Source organism: Salmo salar, chromosome 16, assembly GCF_965601325.2.
Source record: "Salmo salar chromosome 16, fSalSal1, whole genome shotgun sequence".
Taxonomy (NCBI): domain Eukaryota; kingdom Metazoa; phylum Chordata; class Actinopteri; order Salmoniformes; family Salmonidae; genus Salmo; species Salmo salar.
In genome coordinates this window covers 36,073,906-36,096,490 of record NC_138306.1, presented here as the reverse complement: position 1 = coordinate 36,096,490, position 22,585 = coordinate 36,073,906, and the positions used below count along the sequence as shown (strand labels likewise).

The window sequence follows — 22,585 nt, the reverse complement described above, 5'->3', positions numbered from 1 at the left end:
CCACACAGCTGTGGTTCAATGGTATGCTTCTTCAGCTCATTTTGATGACTGACTGTGACATGAAATCATTCATTGCTGACACTATAGCACATCCTACTGTTGGATGTGTGTATTGCAGTCTGGGATGTTGCTGAGCAGATTCAACAAGGACACATTATTTGGCCTGCATCCAGGAATTGCATGTCTGAATGTATTTGCATTGCATCCCCAAACACTTTTAAGTTAAAATGTACACTTTGGTACAATATCACATATATCTCACAGTGCATAGGCCACACCTTTCCTACCACATATTGTGCACGAGGACCCTGTTGTCTAGGCCTACAGTATTTCCTGTCTGAAGAAAGTGACCTTTACAACATTCTCCTTCCTCCCCTGAGTCTTTACAACAGCCCTCAGTTACTGAGTGTACACATAAATACACAATTGTGGTGAAGTACTTCTTACATAGTTCAATGATTAACTAGAAAGATAAGGAAGGACGCAAGAGGGAGAGAGAGAGAGAGAGATACAAAGAGAAGGGTATGCGGGTAACAAAGTAGTTGGTAAAGAGGAAGTCACAAGTCCCTGTCACAAGGCTCTTCCTGTCTTTCTATGCTGTTTTAACCCACCACATGGAGGCAAGCACCAGTGTTGTTCGGACAGTAGAGCTGAATGATGGCACACGCATGCCACTGCTGGGCTTTGGAACATGGAAGGTACCCTCTCTCTCTTTCTTGCTCTCTCTTTCTCTCTCTCCCACTCCCTACCTCAACCACACATTGAAGGTTATCTCAAAATCTCAGTATATATAATGTCTATGTATTATTCTCTAAGTATGAAAGGTGTATGTTATTACAGTGGTGATTGTTGTTATTACACAGTGGGTTAAATGGTCATTACGGTGTCTTTGTGTTGTTCAGTCAAGCAGTTCAGCAGCAGTGTGTCAAAGTGCGGTGGAAGCTGCCATAGCTGCTGGTTACCGTCACATAGACACAGCATACAGCTACCGCAATGAGGTCGAGATCAGCAAGGCTCTCTGTTCCAAGATGCAGCAAGGCATCATCCGACGACAAGACATGTACGTCGTCAGTAAGGTGGGTGCTGCGGCTGCAACCAAGAGGTGGAGTCTGAGTGTTTATGTGGGCTGGCTGTCACTGTTCCAGGTGGACATGAACTTGCCCTTTGATCTTTTGGTCCAATACAAAGTTCAAATACATATAATCTGATATGAATATTGCCTGTAGAGTAGAGATCTTCTTGGGTCCAAAAAGTGGACCCGTGTAAGGCTTGGGCGTAGTAGGTGAGGAATCAAACACAGGAAGCAGCGATACAGGGTAAAGGCTTTTAATGAGCCCAACGGCGAAAACACAAGCCACCCCAAACAGCGATCAGAGCGCACACAAAACAAAGTGCCCCAAACACAGGGGACAAACACAGTCGGTGCAAAACCACTCACTAGCGCAAAAACACAATCAGCGTGTACACAAGCAACACATACAGAGAAACAATCCCGCACAAAGAGCAGGCGGGCCTACTGGCTAATATGTCCCCGCTAATCAACCCAACACAGAACAGGTGCAAACAATAACGGAAAGGGGGGAAAACAAAAGGGAATCAGTGGCAGCTAGTAGGCCGGTGACGACGACCGCCGAGCGCCACCCGAGCAGGAGGGGGAGCCACCTTCAGTGGGAGTCGTGACAACCCGGAGCCGAATGAACCCGGGGACAATCAGACCAGGACCTGAACGGACCCGATCATAAAGTAAATGGGGGACTCAGACCCGAACCCATATGGACCCGACAACAACCAACCTAGACCAGAACCGATTGGACCCTAGTGACAAGAAAATTATGTTTATCAGCCAAGTTGCTCTTCTGGTTAATGAATAGGTCTTTATATGTTGGCTAGGCCTTCTATAAGTCAATAAATTCACCTTATTAGCGTAAAGTTAATATGCTATATGCTGTGGAGAGCCGTTGTCGGGTCCATTTGGGTCCACTCGGGTCTATCAGCTGTAGTGACATAGATCTGAGAACCGATGACAATCAAACAGGACCTGACCCAGACCCGAGGGAAAAGTATACATTTTGGACCCAGACCCGCTCGGGTCCCGGGGCTGGTCTCTGGTATTTGGGTTCGGGTGGACCCGTGAAGACCTCTACTGTAGAGTATTTGTTGATATATCCACTAGTTTTATTGGTCGATGTCTATTACGTAACACTAAAAAGGTTAAGGCATATTGACTAAGTGATTTTTCAGAAAACCTCCCAATAACAAGCAGGACCTCAGTTGACATATGTACTGATTGGAAGCAGAACTGGTTTCTATCTACGGGCTCTTGTTGTCTGTATTCATGGTTGATTTACTACATCATTGTGTTGTGTTGCTGAATAGACCTGTGACCACTTCTTTGTGTGTAGTTGTGGAGTACACACCATGCCACCCATGACATCCCATTGTGTCTAAACAAGTCCCTGAGTGACTTGCAGCTGGACTATCTGGACCTGTACCTGATGCACTTCCCTATAGGACTGAAGGTGGGATTACAGTTCACACTGACACTGGCACAAATAGTCACATGGATGATACAGGGACTAATGGACTCTTCTGATACAGTTCTTGACATTTCAACAACAAATCTCGGTTTACTTGCATTTGGAAAGTATTCAGATCCCTTCCCTTAATCCACATTTTGTTATGTTGCAGCCTTATTCTAAAATTGATGAAATTATTTTTTCCCTCATCAATCTAAACACAATACCCCATACTGACAAAGCGAAACAGGTTATTTTTTATTTTTTGCAAATGTATTTAAAATAAAAAACAGAAATAGCTTATTTACATAAGTATTCAGACCCTTTGATATGAGACTCGAAAATTGAGCTCAGGTGCATCCTGTTCCATTGATCATTCTTGATATGTTTCTACAACTTCATTGGCGTCCACCTGTGGTAAATTCAATTGATTGGACATGATTTGGAAAGGCACACACCTGTCTATATAAGGTTCCACAGTTGACAGTGCATGTTAGAGAAAAAACCAAGCCATGAGGTCGAAGGGATTGTCCATAGAGCTCTGAGAAAGGATTGTGTCGAGGCACAGATCTGGGGAAGGGTACCAAAACATTTCTGCAGCATTGAAGGTCCCCAACAACACAGTGGCCTCCATCATTCTTAAATGGAAGAAGTTTTGAACCACCAAGACTCTTTCTAGAGCTGGCCGCCCGGCCAAACTGAGCAATCGGGGTGACAGCGAGGTGACCAAGAACCCGATGCTCACTCTGAAAGAGCTCCAGAGTTCCTCTGTGGAGATGGGAGAACCTTCCATAAGGACAACCATCTCTGCAGCACTCCACCAATCAGGCATTTATGGTAGAGTGGCCAGATGGAAGCCACACCTCAGTAAAAGGCACATGACAGCCCACTTGGAGTTTGCCAAAAGGCACCTAAAGGACTCTCAGACAATGAGAAAAAAGATTCTCTGGGTTGATGAAACCAAGATTGAACTCTTTGGCCTGAATGCCAAGCGTCACATCTGGAGGAAACATGGCACCATCCCTACAGTGAAGCATGGTTGTGGCAGCATCAAGCTGTGGGGATGTTTTTCAGCGGCAGGGACTGGGATACTTGTCAGGATCGAGGGAAAGGAGCAAACGGAGCAAAATACAGAGAGATCCTTGATGAAAACCTTCTCCAGAGCCCTCAGGACCTCAGACTGGGGCGTAGGTTCACATTCCAACAGGGCAACAACCGTAAGCACACAGCCAAGTAAACGCAAGAGTGGCTTCAGGACAAGTCTCTGAATGTCCTTGAGTGGCCCAGCCAGAGCCCGGACTTGAACCCAATCGAACATTCCTGGAGAGACCTGAAAATAGCTGTGCAGCAACGCTCCCCATCCAACCTGACAGAGCTTGAGAGGATCTGCAGAGAAGAATGGAAGAAACTCCCCAAATACAGGCGTATCCAACCTTGTAGCGTCAAACCCAATAAGACTCAAGGCTGTAATAGCTGCCAAAGGTGCTTCAACAAAGTACTGAGTAAAGGGTCTGAATACTTATGTAAATGTGATTTTTTTTTTTTTTTTTTTTTATACATTTGCTAAAATTTCGAAAAACCTGTTTTTGCTTTGTCATTATGGGGTATTGTGTGTAGATTGATGAGGGGGAAAAAACATTTCAATCCCTTTTAGAATAAGGCCGTAACGTAACAAAATGTGGAAAAAGTCAAGGGGTCTAAATTCTTTCTGAATGCACTGTATCTTTTTCATTCCTTCCAGAAAGTGGATGATGAGCTCTTCCCTATGAGAGATGGAGAAATGCTCACCACTGACATTGACTATCTGGACGTGTGGAAGGTTAAAACACTATCATCTCCTCTTCATCAACATCATTATACTGTCTCCTAACAACAAAATTATTTGTATTTTTTTGTGGTCTATTTTTGGTATCTTGAAGTGTGGTGTATTACTGTGCCTGTGCTGTAATGTCTGCTATGTGATGTAGGGGATGGAGGCCTTGCAGGCTTCAGGGAAAGTGAAGAGCATTGGCGTGTCCAACTTCAACGTCCTCCAGCTGGAGAGACTGCTCTCTGTGGCCAAGGTTCCCCCTGCAGTCAACCAGGTGCTTCAAGGCTTTACACTGCAACTTTAGCTATTTCAAATACACTATTATGAAACACTGAGTACCTCACAAACCACAGGAGGCTACTGAGGGAAGGACAGCTCATAGTAATGGCTGGAATGGAGTTCATGGAACGTGTTTGATGAATTCGATACCATTCCATTCATTTCGTTCCAGCCAGTACGATTAATGTGCCACCAACCTCCTGTGTCACAAACATATTTCACTCCTTTAACCAGCTCAACCAGTGCAATACACAGTTAACTGTGTTTATGCATGGTCACTACATGTGCAAACGGGCGTGTTTACCATTCTGAAAGTGTGTGTGGGTGTCGCTACTGGGTCAGAGAGTAGGAGACAAGAATGGATAACAGCCGAAAGAGCGTTCTGACAGCTCTGTAATCTCATTATCTCTCTCCCTCCGCTCCTGCAGGTGGAGCTGCATCCCTACCTGGTCCAGTCTGACCTGGTGGAGTTCTGCAAGGCTCGCAACATCACCCTCACTGCCTACAGCCCCTTAGGTTCCCCTGGAAGACCCAAAGAATTGTGAGTCCTCCTGACAACAACATGTATACATTCGCGACTGGACTATGATCCTGCACTATATTGCTCTGTCCTGCACTATTGACCCCACTGTTGGCCGAGTAAACATCCCTCCCTATGTTCCAAAAGTTGACTGTGTCAATACTTCCTACAGTCACCGTGGAGACACTGATCCTGAGAAGCTGCTGGAAGACCCTGTGGTAGGAGACGTGGCTAAGAAGCATCGACGGAGCCCTGCTCAGGTTAGACTAGATAGTTCAGTAGAAACACACATCTAGTGTGTGTGTGTGTGTGCGCATCTGGGCTCTGCATCTAAGGACTATGTGTGTGTGTTGTTTCAGGTGCTGCTGAGGTACCATGTGCAGCAGGGTATTGCAGTGATCCCCAAAAGTGTGAAACCCAATCACATTCTGGAAAACACAAAGGTGAACTCTCTCTGACCCAATATAGATTATATTTACTCATTTGTACTACATGTAGCTCTTGCTCAATCAAACCATGAGTTCATGTCAAGTTCAGTTTGAGCAATATGACTTTGACTGATATAGTATTCAGTCTTAGTGCTAGTTTGATCAATGTCAGATCAATGTCTTGGTTTACACATTTAGTTATTAACTGAACTTTCACATATATTACTCACTAACATAAATCAAATGTGTCAATGGTACAATAAACACTCAAAAAGAAAGTGTGTTGTCTGCAGATCTTTGACTTCTCTCTGAATGAGGAGGACATGTCGGCACTGAGAGGACTGAATAGAGGCTGGAAGAGCTGCATCATCGACTCGTAAGACAGGCTCAACGCTTCCTTATACAAATACATAATACATCAATAATTCCATGTAGAGAACAACTACTCCTACCCTGACATGTTTCTGTTCTTCAGCTTGAAGTCTCATCCATACTACCCCTTTGAATGAGAGTCCCTGGGGATCAGAAACAAGAGACAGAGAAGTCACTTGGGAGAATAGGATAACTGTTTCTCAACCTGAGATCAAGGCCAGATTACTATCCACCTCCTCAACATCGGCCTGCAAATGGTCTTCAACCAGTGTTTATTGTTTACCTATAATGTGAAATTGTGATGATAAATAGAAATGTGGCCCTGAAGGTATGGATGGATGGTATTGTTTTTTTGTTGCCATGTTTTGAATAGATATACAGTATGCCCTCTGTGCCAACACTGTGCCCTGTCTGCCTGATTCTGAAGGGACGCAATGTTTTTTCTTATCATCATAACTCAAACAAAACGTTCAGTTTAAAACACATATACTGAACAAAAATATAAACACATGTAAAGTGGCGGCAGGTAGCCTAGTGGTTAGAGCGTTGAACTTGTAACCGAATGGTTGCAAAATCGAATCCCCAAGCTGACAAAGTAAAAATCTGTTGTTCTGCCCCTGAACAAGGCGGTTAACCCACTGTTCCTAGGCTGTCATTGAAAATAAGAATTTGTTCTTAACTGACTTGGCTAGTTAAATAAAGGTAAAATAACAAAAAAAAGTGTTGGTCTGAAGCTGATTAAACAGCATGATCATTACACAGGTGCACTTATCCTTCCTCTTTACCAACGTCGTTTTTATAGAATTTGGCAGTACATCCAACTGGCCTCACAACTGCAGACCACGTGTAACTACACCAGCCCAGGACCTCCACATCCAGCTTCTTCACCTGCGGGATCGTCTGAGGAGGGGGAAGGGGGGTGTGGAGGAGTATTTTTGCCTGTTATAAAGCCCTTTTGTGGGGAAAAACAAATTCTAATTAGCTGGGCCTGGCTCCCCAGTGGGTGGGCCTGGCTCCCCAGTGGGTGGACCTGGCTCCCAAGTGGGTGGGCCTATGCCCTCCCAGGCCCACCCATGGCTGTGCCCCTGTAACGTAAGTCGTACAAAGGGGACCAAGGTGCGGCGTGTAAAGTGCTCATATTTTACTTTAATGAAAACACTAAATGAAAACAACAAAAACGACCGTCAACAGTTCCGTCAGGTTACAAGGAACAAAACAGAAAACAACTACCCACAAAACCCAAAGGAAAAACAGGCTGCCTAAGTATGGTTCCCAATCAGAGACAACGATAGACAGCTGCCTCTGGTTAGGAACCATACTCGGCCCAACACAAAGAAATACAACACATAGAATGCCCACCCCACCCCACACCCTGACCTAACCACATAGAGAAACAAACCCTCTCTCTCGGGTCAGGACGTGACAGTACCCCCCCAAAGGTGCGGCCTCCCGGCCGCAAACCTGAACCTATAAGGGAGGGTCCGGGTGGGCATCTATACTAGGCGGCAGCTCTGGTTCAGGGCGTAGCCCCCACACCGCCCGCTGATCCCCCCACTTCTGTGTTGCCGGAGGAACCCGACCGTGGATCAGCGCCGGAGGCTCTGAACTGCCGACCGCCACTGAAGACTCCGGGCTGCAGGCCGCCGCTGAAGACTCCGGGCTGCAGACCGCCGCTGAAGACTCCGGGCTGCAGACCGCCGCTGAAGACTCCGGGCTGCAGACCACCGCTGAAGACTCCGGGCTGCAGACCGTCGCTGAAGACTCCGGGCTGCAGACCGTCGCTGAAGACTCCGGGCTGCAGACCGTCGCTGAAGAATCCGGGCTGCAGACCGTCGCTGAAGACTCCGGGCTGCAGACCGTCGCTGAAGACTCCGGGCTGCAGACCGTCGCTGAAGACTCCGGGCTGCAGACCGTCGCTGAAGACTCCGGGCTGCAGACCGTCGCTGAAGACTCCGGGCTGCAGACCGCCGCTGAAGGCTACGGACTGGGGAGCGTCGCTGGAGGCTCCGGACTAGGGAAGAGGCGAACTGGAGGGAGAGTGTGGGAAGCAGGCACAGGACTTCCTGGATTCTGGAGGCGCACTGGAGGGAGAGCGCGAGGAGCAGGCACTGGACATACTGGATTATGGAGGCGTACCGGAGAGAGAGTGCGAGAGGCAGGCACATGCTCACCACAATAAGCACGGGGAGTTGGCTCAGGGCTCACCCCTGGCCCAGCCAAACTACCCGTGTGCCCCCCAAAAACATTTTTGGGGCTGCCTCTCGTTCTTCCCTGGTAGGCTCCGATATCTGTCAATGACTTGCCCCCAAGTCCAGTTTCTCCTCTCTATCCATTCCATGTGTGACCAGGTGTCCATCTCTGCCTGGGCACGCCGCTTGATCCAGTCATGGTGGGTAGTTCTGTAACGTAAGTCGTACAAAGAGGACCAAGGCGCGGTGTGTAAAGTGCTCATATTTTACTTTAATGAAAACACTAAATCAAAACAACAAAAACGACCGTCAACAGTTCCGTCAGGTTACAAGGAACAAAACAGAAAACAACTACCCACAAAACCCAAAGGAAAAACAGGCTGCCTAAGTATGGTTCCCAATCAGAGACAACGATAGACAGCTGCCTCTGGTTAGGAACCATACTCGGCTCAACACAAAGAAATACAACACATAGAATGCCCACCCCACACCCTGACCTAACCACATAGAGAAACAAACCCTCTCTCTCGGGTCAGGGCGTGACAGCCCCTGCCAATCATTTGAAATTCATAGATTAGGGCCTAATGAATTCATTTCAATTGACTGATTTCTTTCTATGAACTCTAACTCAGTGAAATCCTTGAAATTGTTACATGTGCATTTACATTTTTGTTCAGTACAGATTATGCTTCAATTGTAATACGAAGCACATCAAAGTAAAACTTTTCACATAGTCCCCAATGTTAAGCATGTTGGAAGTCTTCACAAACTAGCTGAAACAGAACTAGTCCTTTTGTGAGCTTTTGTGCTTTTAGAGATGATGTGAAATGATATAGGTCGTTCTGTCATCCACTGTGTTCCATTGGCAGCTACACAGCTCTTTTCCTCTGCCTGTAATGTTTTTGGGAAGGTCTGGGTCCCGCACACACTGGCATTTTCAGGGTCAAACCCCTGTGTGGCCAGTGAGAAAACCATGCTCTCCCAGCTGTAGACCCCCAGCACGTAGATTGTCTCGTTCATCCCCCCTCCTCTCCCCTGTAACTATTCCCCAGGACGTTGCTGTAAATGAGAATGTGTTCTCAGTCAACTTACCTGGTAAAATAAGTCAAATATATATTTTGTTAAAGATCTTATCCCCCCAGATCACCTTACTGTTAGGCTGGAGGAGGGGGGCTATACGGATCCATTGTTCACTCTGGGGGTCAAAGGCCTCCACCACCAGGATGTCAAAGCACTCAATTCTCTCCTTGTGGTCATTGCTGCCCCCGATTACATAGATGAGGTGGTGAAGTGACGACATGCAGTGCCACCCCCGTGCAGATGACATGGCCTGGCGCTCCACCCAGACGTCTCCTCCTCTGGGGTCATAGCTCAACATGACTCGCCGGTACGGCCCGATCTGGTAGACATGGCCGCCTGAGATGTAGACCAATCCTTTATGAGATGTGTCTGCATTGCCATAGGTGAATCTGCAAAGAGATGGAGTACAGAGGGACAAGTGAGAGAAAGGGCTTTGATGTGAGCTGTGCCAGCCTGCCAGACAAAGAGGCACAATACTTATAGTATGTGTATTGGGAACCGTGAAAACAGAGAGCTACCCCTTAGGCAGAGTGTTGTTCTCCTTACTCTGTTGTCTTGCTGCTTAACAAGGGGAAGTAATGTCAGAGACAGGAGTACAGGTGACGCTTTGGGAGACCATTGAGGAGTAGTGTGACTGTGAGTCAGGGTGAGTTGAATTCTCCCCTGGGCAGTCCTGCTACATGACTCTTCCAAATGAAAAATTGATTGTCGTCTGTAGTACTGTAAATCTCCACTGACAACAGAGCCCGTTATTATTACGCCCTCCAACAGCAATCAGACACTCCCCAATGGCTCCCAGGTAGAAATCCACACGTCACTGGTTCATTGGGGCACTCTAGAGAAGAGATTAAACATAATTGGAGTCATTTTGGAAATGTTAGGTTGGGTTGCAGCGTAAGAGCAGAGCTTTACCTTGATCAACTGGTTGTCTCAGAGTTTGTAGCAGTACAGCAGGTTCCTGGCAGCATCACCTCCATTAACTTGTGATGAGTTGCATGATGAACTCCCCCAGTACAGTGGCACGGTGGTAGCTCCTCTGGGCTGGGATCTGGGTCTCCACCATCCACCGACCAGAGTCTAAATCTAGCAAGCGAACATCTGCAGTCAGCTCCTCCCCCATGCTCTGACACCTCCCCACCCACAAGTAGGAACTGCTCCTCCCCTCCCCACCGCCTGTCTGCAAAACGGCTTAGGCACTGGCCCTTGTGTGGTAGTTCAGAGCCTCCTCCACCAGCACCTCACAGCTGGCCTCCTGGGGCAGCAGAGCCCATACAGCAGGGAGGACGTGGATGTGGGAGAGGAGCTGGCGGGCGTGTGCAGGGCGGTCTGGCGTGTGGCTCAGCCACTGGAGAGAAGCCTGGAGCAGGGCCTGCTCACTCTCGTGCTGGACCTGCCTGCTGGCCATGTAGGAGCTTGGGCAGCCAGACATCACTCAGGAAGCCTGGGGTGAAGGAGAGGGTGGCGAAGCATTCCAGGATTAAGTAGTCGATGTAGGCATCTAGTCTCTCCAGGCTGTAGAGCAGAGCCAGCTCCTGCAGTTACAGGTAGTTCTCCTCACTCACCTCTTTCTCCAGGTACTGGCAGCTGTAATGGGTCCTAGGTGTAGCTGGTGTAGAGAGTCAGGCGCAGGACAGCAGATATGAGTAATCAACGTATTTTTACTAAAAATGTCAAATATACAAAGTAACAAATACACACACACCATGACAGACCGAAAATACAAATAACAATCACTCACAAAAAAACATGGGGGAACAGAGGGTTAAATAATGAACAAGTAATTGTGGGATTGAAATCAGGTGTGTAAAACAAAGACAAAACAAATGAAAATGAAAAGGGGGTGGCTAGAAGGCCGGTGACGTCGACCGCCGAATGCCGCCCTAACAAGGAGAGGGACCGACTCCAGTACGCACTGGAAAGGAGAGAGGTTAGTGGAGGAGTGGCGGAGTGAGTTTTGTGCCATCTCTGCCCAGGGGATGAACGCCGCCCATTCCCCCGGCCGGTCCTGGCAATATGACCGCAGAAACCTACCCACATCCTGGTTTACTCTCTCCACCTGCCCATTACTCTCGGGGTGAAAACCTGAGGTGAGGCTGACCGAGACCCCCAGACGTTCCATGAACGCTCTCCAGACCCTGGACGTGAACTGGGGACCTCGATCAGAGACTATATCCTCAGGCACCCCGTGGTGCCGGGAGACATGAGTGAACAGGGCCTCCGCAGTCTGTAGGGCCGTCGGGAGACCAGGCAAAGGGAGGAGACGACAGGACTTAGAAAACCGATCCACAACGACCAGGATCGTGGTGTTGCCCTGTGAGGGAGGAAGATCCGTCAGGAAGTCCACCGACAGGTGCGACCACGGCCGTTGTGGAACGGGTAGGGGTTGTAACTTCCCTCTGGGCAGGTGCCTGGGAGCCTTGCACTGGGCTCACACCGAGCAGGAGGAAACATAAACCCTGACGTCCTTGGCCAAGGTGGGCCACCAGTACTTCCCACTAAGGCAACGCACCGTCCGCCCGATGCCAGGATGACCAGAGGAGGTGACGTATGGGCCCAATAGATCAAACGGTCATGGACAGCAGACGGAACGTACAGACGCCCAGCTGGACACTGGGGGGAGTGGGCTCTGTGCGTAACGCCCGCTCGATGTCCGCGTCCAGCTCCCACACCACCGGTGCCACCAGGCAAGAAGCCGAGAGTATGGGAGTGGGATCCATGGACCGCTCCTCTGTGTCATACATCGGGGATAGTGCATCTGCCTTAGCGTTCTGGGAACCTGGTCTGTAGGGTAGGGTGAAAACAAAACGGGTAAAGAACATAGCCCACCTTGCCTGGCGAGGGTTCAGTCTCCTCGCCTCCCGGATGTACTCCAGATTGCGGTGGTCAGTCCAGATGAGAAAAGGGTTTTTAGCCCCCTCAAGCCAATGTCTCCACACCTTCAGAGCCTTGACAACAGCCAACAACTCCCGGTCCCCCACATCATAGTTTCACTCCGCCGGGCTGAGCTTCTTCGAAAAGAAGGCACGGGGCGGAGCTTTGGTGGAGTGCCTGAGCGCTGAGAGAGCACGGCTCCTATCCCAGCCTCGGACGCGTCCACCTCTACTATGAATGCCAAAGAGGGATCCGGATGAGCCAGCACGGGAGCTGAGGTAAACAGAGCCTTCAGGTGACCAAAAGCCCTGTCCGCCTCAGCCGACCACTGCATCCGCACCGGTCCTCCCTTCAGCAGTGAGGTAATGGGAGCTGCTACCTGACCAAACCCCCGGATAAACCTCCAGTAGTAGTTGGCAAACCCCAGAAACCGCTGCACTTCCTTTACCGTGGTGGGAGTCGGCCAATTACGCATGGCTGAAATGCGGTCACTCTACATCTACACCCCTGACGTGGAAATGCGGTACCCTAAGAAGGAGATGGACTGGTGGAATAACAGATATTCGTCAGCCTTGACGTACAGGTCATGCTCCAACAGTCGACCAAGCACCCTGCGCACCAGGGACACATGCTCGGCGCGTGTAGCAGAGTATATCAGAATGTCAGCAATATACACCACTACACCCTGCCCGTGCAGGTCCCGGAAAATCTCGTCAACAAAGGCCCGGAAGACTGATGGAGGATTCATCAACCCGTACGGCATGACGAGGTACTCATAGTGCCCTGAGGTGGTACTAAATGCCGCCTTCCACTCGTCCCCCTCCCGGATACACACCAGGTTGTAAGCGCTCCTGAGATCCAATTTTGTGAAGAAGCGCAACCCGTGCATTGACTCGATCGCACTGGCGATGAGAGGCAGCGGGTAGCTGTACATCACCGTGATCTGATTGATCCCTCGATAGTCAATACATGGGCGCAGACCCCCATCCTTCTTCTTCACAAAAAATAAACTCGAGGAGGCAGGTGAAGTGGAAGGCCGAATGTATCCCTGCCCCAGGGATTCGGAGACATATGTTTCCATAGCCACCGTCTCTTCCTGTGACAGAGGATACACGGGACTCCTGGGAAGTGTTGCGTCTACCAGGAGATTTATTGCACAATCCCCCCATCGATGAGCTGGTCATTTAGTCGCCCTCTTCTTACAGAAGGCGAGAGCCAAATCGTCATATTCTGAGGGGATGTGCTCCGTGGAGACCTGGTCTGGACTTTCCGAGTCGCACCGATGGAAACCCCCACACACCTCCCTGAGCACTCTCTTGACCACCCCTTGAGAGCCCTCTGTTGCCACGAAATAGTGGGGTCATGATAGGCCAACCAGGGTAAGCCCAGCACCACGGGAAACGCAGGAGAATCAATCAGGAAGAGACTGATTCTCTCCTCATGACCCTCCTGCGTAACCATGTCAAGTGGAGCGGTGGCTTCCCTAATCAGCCCTGACCCTAATGGTCGACTATCTAGGGCGTGCACAGGGAAAGGCATATCCACAGAAACAAGGGGAACCCCGAAACTATGAGCAAATGAACGGTCAATAAAATTCCCAGCTGAGCCTGAATCTACTAGTGCCTTATGCTGGGAATGCGGGGTAAACTCAGGAAATTAAATAAACACATACATGTGAGCAACAGGGGGCTCTGGGTGAGCCTGGTGCCGACTCACCTGGGGTGATACGATAGTGCCCTGCCTGCTGCCTCGACTCCCTCCAGCACCAACCAGCAGTGTGCCCTCTGCGGCCACAGATGGTGCAGGGAATGGCCCCTCCTCCGGCCGCCCTAAGTGCAGCACCTCCCAGCTCCATGGGCGTTGGAGCGGAGGTGCTGGGGGATGGAACTGACAAGTCCCAATCAGGACGCCCGCGGGCAGTCAGCAGGTTGTCCAGCCGAATGGACAGGTTCACCAGCTGGTCCAATGTGAGGGTGGTGTCTCGGCAGGCCAACTCCCGACGGACGTCCTCGCGCAGACTGCACCTGTAGTGATCGATCAGGGCCCTGTCGTTCCATCCCGTGCTGGCGGCCAGGGTCCGGAAGTCCAAGGCGAAATCCTGCGCGCTCCTCGTCCCCTGCCTCAGGTGGAACAGACGTTCACCCGCCGCTCGACCCTCAGGCGGGTGGTCGAACACTGCCTGAAAGCGGCGGGTGAACTCTGCGTAATGATCCAATGCCACATCTCCCTCACACCATACGGCGTTGGCCCACTCCAGAGCTTTGCCTGAGAGGCAAGAGATGAGGGAGGACACACTCTCACGTATTTTTACTAAAAATGTCAAATATACAAAGTAACAAATACATGCACACCATGACAGGCCGAAAATACAAATAACAATCACTCACAAAAAAACATGGGGGGGACAGAGGATTAAATAATGAACAAGTAATTGTGGGATTGAAATCAGGTGTGTAAAACAAAGACAAAACAAATGGAAAATGAATAGTGGATCGCGGTGGCTAGAAGGCCGGTGACGTCGACCGCCGAACGCCGCCCGAACAAGGAGAGGGACCGACTTCGGCGGAGGTTGTGACAGCAGCAAAAGTCCACTGCCATCCACACCTGCAGCAGGTGGTCCGTCTCCAGAACACAGTCAATGTTTCCTCCGTCCAGCAGCAGCTCCCCACTGTAGAGGAAGTCCACCACAGCCTAAAGGAGACCCCCACCAGCTCCACCTCTGTCTGTCGCTCCTCCCTCATTCCCAGGGTGAATATAGCCTGGAAGGAAGGGCTTGAGATGGCCAGTAGGGTGCAGTGGGCTGGGATACGCTGCTCATCAGCCACCAGCACCACGAATCACAGCTGGTTGCGCTGACGCTGCTCATTTAGACCCTGCAAGAGGAAGTCACCTTGCTCCGCCCAACAGTAAACCTGAGACACAGAGCAACAGATAATATTACATTAAAAGTGATACTTGAAGTAAGTTAGTTAGGTAAGACAAAACTAATACTGTAGCTAGATAGGTCACATCATGCTACTAACCTTGGATGACTCACTTATCCGTTGAGGCCGTGAAACATGGCTTTGTCTTCCATCATCCATTGTGTGCTCTCAATCCAACACAATCTAAAGGACAGTGAAATTTGTATGATAGAATTCAGAGAAATCATATGTGGGCTACTAGCCTGTAACGGCTGTCTGGAAAAGGGGACCAAGGTGCAGCAGAGGATGTGTTCATCATTAGAATTTTAATTTTAAAAAACGATGGGTATACAAAGATGTCCAGTTTACAGAGGAGTATAGAGTGCAGTGATGTGTCCTATAAGGAGCATTGGTGGCAAATCTGATGGCCGAATGTTAAAGAACATCTAGCCGCTCGAGAGCACCCTTACCTGCCGATCTATAAATTATACATCTATAAATCTCTGTAATCTAGCATGGGTAGAATGGTCATCTGAATCAGGGTTAGTTTGGCAGCTAGGGAGAAAGAGGAGCGATTACGATAGAGGAAACCAAGTCTGGATTTATCCTTAGCCTGCAGCTTTGATATGTGCTGAGAGAAGGGCAGTGTACCTAGCTAGACACCCAAATACTTGTATGAGGTGGCTACCTCAAGCTCTAAACCCTCAGAGGTAGTAATTACACTGATGGGGAGAGGGGCATTCTTCTTACCAAACCACATGACCTTTGTTTTGTAGGTGTTGTGAACAAGGTTAAGGGCAGAGAAAGCTTGATGGAGCCTAAAAAAGCTTTGTTGTAGAGCATTTCACACAAAATCCAGGGAGGGGCTAGTTGAGTATAAGACTGTATCGTCTACATATAAATGGATGAGAGAGCTTCCTACTGTCTGAGCTATGTTGTTGATGGGGATCAAGGATTAAGCCTTGGGGTACTCCCTTGATGACAGGCAGTGGCTGAGACAGCAGATGTTCTGACTTTATACACTGCACTCTTTGAGAGAAGTAGTCAGCAAACCAAGCCAAAGACCCCTCAGACACCAATACTCCTTAGCCGGCCCACAAGAATGGAATGGTCTACCGAATCAAAATCTTTGGCCAAGTCAATAAAAATAGCAGCACAACATTGCTTAGAATCAAGGGCAATGGTGACATAATTTAGGACCTTTAAGGTTGCAGTGGCACATCCATAACCTGAATGGAAACCAGATTGCATACCAGAGAGAATACTATACACATAAAGGAAGACAGTCAGTTGATTATTGACACGTTTTTCCAACACTTTTGATAAACAGGGCAAAAAGCATAATCCATTGTTACATCATGCTTGATCAAAAGCAGTTTGAAAATGTATTATTTTGTTGTTTAGCCGCAGTCATGATCTAATCCAGGAAGTAGCCATGGACTGTATGTGAATCCAACCAATCATATGGCGAGTGCATGAGCCCACTTAGGATGCATTCAGAAACGGCAATTAGGCCTACCATGCACTGCTGAAAACGTAAAGCTATTGGACATAGATCTAAAAGGTTAGTTTGAGCATTGCACTGCTAAACGTATCTCCACGCAATCATATCCCTCAGTGTAGAAACGTTTAGTTTGCATGTTGATTTTATTCTAGATATTTTCGGCTCATCAATTCATGGGGGATGTGGTCATGCAGGTACAGCCATTGGAAAATGACTAACACACACAATCTCTCTATCTATCTATTTATTTATTTATTTATCCTTCTCTCGCTTGGTCCCCTCATATAGCTTGAAATAAATGACCTCAATCTCTGTGTTTTCTAGTTATACTTTCCATGGTTTATTATTTTCTATGAATGTTTAATTGTCTCTTGGGCTATAATCACACTGTGGTTATTGTTTGGGAAACTGTTTGCTGCGGGATATTGTTCTCCAGCATCGATCACATTAACAGACCACAAGATGGCAGGATAGCGCAGTAAAACGGCAACAATAGAAAAAGGGTGGATTTAATTTGACTGAATACCTCAGTTAACCATTGGGAGGTGAATACTGCGTCTGGGGGACTTCGCCGCACTAGTACGGCAACCTGATTGACAAACATCACCAACGCCCATAAACTGGCTATAGGAAATGAATCAAGTCGTGGAAAGAGTCGCTTTCTCAGATAATTGAGAAAAGATACACCCTGTTCAGCGAGCTCCTCGTGTAATAGACAGACTCGACTGCTCAATAGGGGCTGCTGATTTCAGACTAGAGGTGTCTCTATTGTATAACTCTCGTTCTGCTCCTTTTTGATTTTTCTTTTCGCCTCGCTTTTTTCACTTTGACTACTGGTAGCATATCTGTTCTGCGTTCTCATTTCTACTGTCCATTTGCGTCCATCCAAAATGGCAACACGAATCGATAAAGAGGCTTGCAGGGAAGCTTATAACCTCGTCAGAGACGATAACACAGAGATAAACTGGTGAGTGTGGTGAATTTGTTGTGCATAGGCAATTGTGGGAATCTGATATTTTACACAGCATCCTAAAAATGTATTTGAGTCTGGATTTATAAAATCAATAACAATGGACGAATAATCAAACTGCGCACTTCTCATTCATTCATCCAGTGTTTCATTTGATTAAAATTGTTTCTCTCCTCCCCATAAATTACCTCTCTTGGTCTAATAAGTCAGGGCACCGGGGCATGACTCATTTATTTTGCCTATCCAAGAGATACAGGGATAATGACACGTATATGTTGACACAAAACCTGACAAGTCTGCCCCTTAATTGACACACCGGTTTTTGAATGAATAGCCGACGCAGCCTGGTCTCGACTCGACTAGATAGATACATTGTAATCCCATCTGATAGATGTCGGATGATGGACGTGGTCATGGATTATTACTGATTTTATTGACAGACAGGGTCTGAATACTCCATTTGAGATGACTGTAAGGTTAGTGCATTTTAATTCATTCATTTACTGTGCCTTTTATGTTCTTTTAGGGCCGCGTTTAAATATGAGGGTCATATGATTGTGCCGGCGGGCCAGGGGACTGATTATGAAGAATTCAAGAGTCAGTGCACAGGTAAGGCCGGGATTTCATTCATTTTTGCGTTTATGCGGTTATTTCAAATTGTCCGCAATGGTCCTGCGTAATGGCAACATCGCTGTAATAATCTATAGACCACACACATTTTCACGACGTGTTGCCATGTCAGTCAATAGGGCTCATTGAGTTGTTGGAAATGTATATTATCTGAAATTGTGTTCCTTGTAAAGAATTAAATAATGTCAGCGCTTGAAGGAACTTCCGATTTGTGACGCCCTGTAGCCTACCAGAGCAATAATCTTATACAACTCTATTGGCCGTCAATAGGCTACTTAATCCAGAAGTACTGCGACCCAGTGACCATTTAATAGCCTATCTGTCCCGTGACTTCATACAGCAGTAGGCCTTTCTGGGTTCTTAAAAAGTGTGAAATATAAAGCCATAATATTAGTAACATTGAAAGTGTGACCACTGTTTTTTTGTGCACAGTGCAGGGTCTTTATCCCACTATGTAGGACATAGTATAAATGTGCCCACCCCTAGTGAGCAAATCATGCTGTCACCCCCCTATCAGCACCCTTTCCTGACACTCTCTCACCACCCTAATTAGATATGGAGTGTTGGGCGTGGCGGGTAAATACTCCAGCGCTGGTGCGCCTGTATGGCCCTTGGCTGTAGGCTGCTCCGGTTTATTTATGTTTCAGGGCATGCATTCCAGTGATGTAATTCGGATTTATTACGATCTAGGCCTATTACTGATGTATTTATTACCCTTTTTAAATAGGAGAACTGATGTATTGCTATACTAACTACCCAAATAGTACCTCTGGCTGTCCCATACTACCACCATCTCTCCTCACTTTGAACCTTGTCTTTGCCCAGTGAATGTTGATGCTCTAATCCTACTGTATAAGATGTTTCATACAGTCTGATGAGTCTGCTTTAACAGAAACTGTAAAAGTCTCATCCTGTATTTGAGGGCCACAGACTGTTGCAGTCAAAAGTAGTGGATACGTATATGGGAAGGCTCAGTTATTGCATCTGTTGTTTAGATAGACAGATGTTTATTTTAGCACACTATGTCTTTCTTATCAATTAAAGGGCTAAACTAAAGCGTTCTATTTGCCTTTTTGCTACATCATCATAGTTTCAGTAGTACAGCAGTTTTCTGGGCACTTGTGTTAATAGCATTGTCAGCACAACTAGAATGGATGGCTTAGAGAGGGAAGAGATATTGAGCTTAGTATGACAAACCAGAAAGTTTACAACAGGGGAGGTCAGGCTTGATACTCAGTTAGCACAATTAGTGTTTTCTTTCAACAGTGGTATATGCTTATTCATTACTTGTCTGCCACAATGTGACAAATATAGAAATAAGCACAAATGTGACAAATATAGAAATAAGCACAAAAAATCTGACCTTTTTAAGAATTTAAGTGCTAGAAACATCCAATTGTGGTTTGTTATACAGAGAAACAGCATAGTGTGTGTGTGGTCTGGTGGAGATCATGGCTAAGTCATGTGACATGTAGGGGACATGCAGGGTAGGTGTTGAAATTAACAATGGCCTTTGTAACCATGCTGATAACAGTTTGAACACTGATTATTGTTCATGCACAACAAAAGCCTTTAGATGTGTGCTGCTTGTGAAGCTCTGCCAGGAAAATCTCTATCAGCAAGGCACAGGTAAACACAGATATCACGCCGAGATGGTACCGATCAGTACAGAGGGAACCAATGGGGCATTATTAATGGTAAGGAAGGGCCAGGGCCCAGACCAGAGCAGAATCATGTCATAAATGTGTTATTACCTTTACTATAATCTATTTAGAGAAGTGATTTGGCACATATTTGGTGTGTTGGACTATACAGAAAAAAAACTGCTCTATTCCAGGCCAATGCAGCTGGTGATGTAGGGCTAACATGTGATGTGTGTGTTTTAGTGTGTTTGTGTGAGACAGAGCGTGAAAGAGTGAACCCTGAATCACTGCCTCCCCAGTCCCCTCGGTATTGCTCACAACTCCAGCCCCTTTTTATTTAGTCTGTTGACCTGAATACCTTCCCCTGTCTCTCGTACTCACAGATTTATTGCACTTTTGGATTTGGTGCTTGGCCAAGGTAGTGTCACCATAACAAGCCAAAACTCCCCGTCTGTATTCATACTTCTTACAGCGGCATAGAAACACTCTCACAAAGCTCAATCAACTCACAGTTAACAGGAATCAGGCCTTGCCAACATGGACATGGAGACAAATCCATTTCTCTAACAACTATACTGTAATTACCTGTCATGAGGCAGCTGGGAATGGAACATGGTGTCATCAGTCTCTCTGCATGTTTCTGCTTGTCTGATGGTCAGTCTAATTTATGACTCTCTCTCTCTCTCTCTCAGATGATGTGCGTCTCTTTGGCTTTGTGCGGATCACGACGGGTGACGCCATGAGCAAACGTGCCAAGTTCACCCTCATCACCTGGATAGGGGAAAACGTGAGCGGCCTGCAGCGTGCCAAGATCAGCACTGACAAGACGTTGGTGAAAGATATTGTCCAGGTTAGGGACTCTGTTCTCACACATACTCACATGATTCCTTCACAAATATCAAATATTAATGTTCTGTTAAAATACAGTACATTAAATGGCACATAAAGTATAAAAATGTACCTTCGTTTTGTCTATCTTTTTTCAACACTTTTTCTCTTAAATTCCTCCTCTGTTTGTCTCCCGCAGAACTTTGCCAAGGAGTTCATGATCAGTGATCCTCGTGAGCTGGAGGAGGACTACATTCGCACCGAGCTGAAGAAGGCAGGCGGGGCCAACTATGACGCCCAGGGAGAGTAGAGGAGAGTCCACCAGGGCGGGGCAGGGGAGGGGCTGCTACCTTTTGGGAGAGGGAGGGGTCTTCATGCCTGGATGAGAGAGAGAGGGGGATATATACACACACACATGTACAAACACGCACACACAGATACACACTTTAACACACAGCAACACACACACTCTCACAAAAAAGCATGTGGAGACACACTCAGACATATATATGGCTATAGTCCTATCCTCAGCCCTCTCACCTGTCAGGTCATGGATGATTATCTACTGTACTGTGCATCATCTCACTATCATCTCAGCTGCGGCGCAACGTTAAGAACTCTCTCAATCTGGTGGGCTGTGTTTGTGTTACAACTGGAAAAGACACATTACTGTACTGTTTGTCAGAACAAGGGCAAGGGCCTCTATCTGATTTGACTTCTCATCATCGTGCTTTTACTGTATTCTTCTGTGGTTGTAGTCTAAACATGCATCCTTGGCAATAGAGGTCTTTCCTGACCAGCTTTTCTCATCTCCCAATCCACCCGCAAGGTATACCCCACTGTGTTAACTGCCTTAATCTCCCATGGAGAGAGGGGCATCATGGGAGGTGTGTGTGTTTGTGGACACTACACTGTGATTGGCTATCCTCCACTCATGGGGGTGAGACTATGATTTGCCTATGGCCCACAAACCAATGGGACAGGGCTGTAGCACTTTAAGTCAGCCCAACCCAGGAGCAGCCATTTCTCTAGTGTAGCCTCTCTTTTTATTTGGATTAAACCCCAAAAAGGAATGTTTTTTTTTTAAAGATTACTTTTATTTTCTATAACCTTTGATTTATTCTTGAGAGCAAAGTTATCTAGGAGATTTGAGGAGACTTTTAAAAACTGAACTTGGGCACATGATCAATCATTTCAGAATAAAAAAAATGTTTTTTCAAGCTCGCTGGTCTCTTTGTTTGTGTCTAAAGCTCTCATTTACATGGACAGGAGTGCTCTTTGGGTGATGTGAGAATAAGGTAAATTAGTTTTGAGGTGGTGGTGAGACTCAGGGGGGCAGTGATGTAATGGAAGCTCTTGGCATTGTGCCAACGTAGTCCAGAGTCCACATAGTAACTGGGCTCGTTTGAGTGGTAAAGTGAAAGCAACTGACTGTAGACAAATTTGAGGAGTGAAGTCGGGGGAGGTGCATCTGTGACAACCGAAAGTCGGACACTGATGTGGTTTTCCAACAGCAAGGCTCAGTGCAACATGGCAGTGTTGCCATTGTTTATAAAAGTTGTTCTTTATAATGTCGAAATATACATGTCTCCAACCCCCATATCACACACTGTAAATATTGTGTGTACATTGTACAATCAATTGGTGAGAGAGCCTTAAATATCACATTCATTTGTACATATCCACTGTATACATGAATTGCGGCGAAGTTGGTTCCTGTTTCAGTCACGTCTTTGGTCACGTTTGCATGGGTCAAACAAAAACACGCTAATGATCGGTGGACAATAGAGCCACCCACAATGCAGGCGATGCTGCAGGATGAAGTTGGTGAAGAGCAAGTGTAGAATCTTGCAGTCAAAACTTCATGACCTTTGATGACATGATTTTTGTTAAGTTCATGCAATCAACATGTAGGCGCAAGTCGGACAATTCTGATCCCCATAATGCAACACGCTTTGAAAGGCGGTCACCAACTTGACAAAAGTGATCCGCTCGAACGCGCCCACTGTCTCTGGGGGCTTATGGGAGTAGCATGCGTTGTC

At 47.2% G+C, this 22,585-nt stretch overlaps 2 protein-coding genes and 1 pseudogene across 3 annotated transcripts; 2 read left to right on the top strand and 1 right to left on the bottom strand.

The window, feature by feature from the left end:
- Window positions 1-412: 412 nt before the first annotated feature.
- Window positions 413-6,256, top strand: zgc:56622 (aldo/keto reductase). Its single transcript, XM_014148955.3, has 10 exons — window positions 413-698; window positions 903-1,076; window positions 2,403-2,519; window positions 4,258-4,335; window positions 4,484-4,600; window positions 5,034-5,146; window positions 5,298-5,385; window positions 5,485-5,568; window positions 5,847-5,929; window positions 6,029-6,256. The coding sequence occupies exons 1-10, from the start codon at window positions 615-617 to the stop codon at window positions 6,060-6,062; spliced, it is 972 nt and encodes a 323-aa protein (XP_014004430.2). The 5' UTR covers window positions 413-614; the 3' UTR covers window positions 6,063-6,256.
- A 2,109-nt stretch (window positions 6,257-8,365) lies between these two features.
- On the bottom strand, window positions 8,366-20,408 carry LOC106573683 (kelch-like protein 36; annotated as a pseudogene). The gene is made up of 4 exons (XR_014380895.1): window positions 20,301-20,408; window positions 15,089-15,172; window positions 14,642-14,977; window positions 8,366-10,800 (listed from the first exon to the last, which is right to left on the bottom strand). The product of XR_014380895.1 is annotated as a kelch-like protein 36 (transcript).
- cotl1 (coactosin-like F-actin binding protein 1) lies at window positions 17,020-21,763 on the top strand. Its single transcript, XM_014148956.2, has 4 exons — window positions 17,020-17,439; window positions 17,969-18,051; window positions 20,408-20,565; window positions 20,743-21,763. Exons 1-4 carry the CDS (start codon window positions 17,363-17,365, stop codon window positions 20,851-20,853), a joined length of 429 nt encoding a protein of 142 aa, XP_014004431.1. The 5' UTR covers window positions 17,020-17,362; the 3' UTR covers window positions 20,854-21,763.
- Window positions 21,764-22,585: the final 822 nt, after the last annotated feature.

Excerpts from the sequence above, each read along its gene's own strand:
- zgc:56622 (XM_014148955.3), top strand. The coding sequence starts at position 615 with ATGGAGGCAAGCACCAGTGTTGTTCGGACAGTAGAGCTGAATGATGGC. Across the intron at positions 4,601-5,033 it reads TTCCCCCTGCAGTCAACCAG|GTGGAGCTGCATCCCTACCT; the intron begins GTGCTTCAAGGC and ends CCGCTCCTGCAG. Across the intron at positions 5,930-6,028 it reads AAGAGCTGCATCATCGACTC|CTTGAAGTCTCATCCATACT; the intron begins GTAAGACAGGCT and ends TCTGTTCTTCAG.
- cotl1 (XM_014148956.2), top strand. The coding sequence starts at position 17,363 with ATGGCAACACGAATCGATAAAGAGGCTTGCAGGGAAGCTTATAACCTC. Across the intron at positions 17,440-17,968 it reads GATAACACAGAGATAAACTG|GGCCGCGTTTAAATATGAGG; the intron begins GTGAGTGTGGTG and ends ATGTTCTTTTAG. Across the intron at positions 20,566-20,742 it reads TGGTGAAAGATATTGTCCAG|AACTTTGCCAAGGAGTTCAT; the intron begins GTTAGGGACTCT and ends TGTCTCCCGCAG.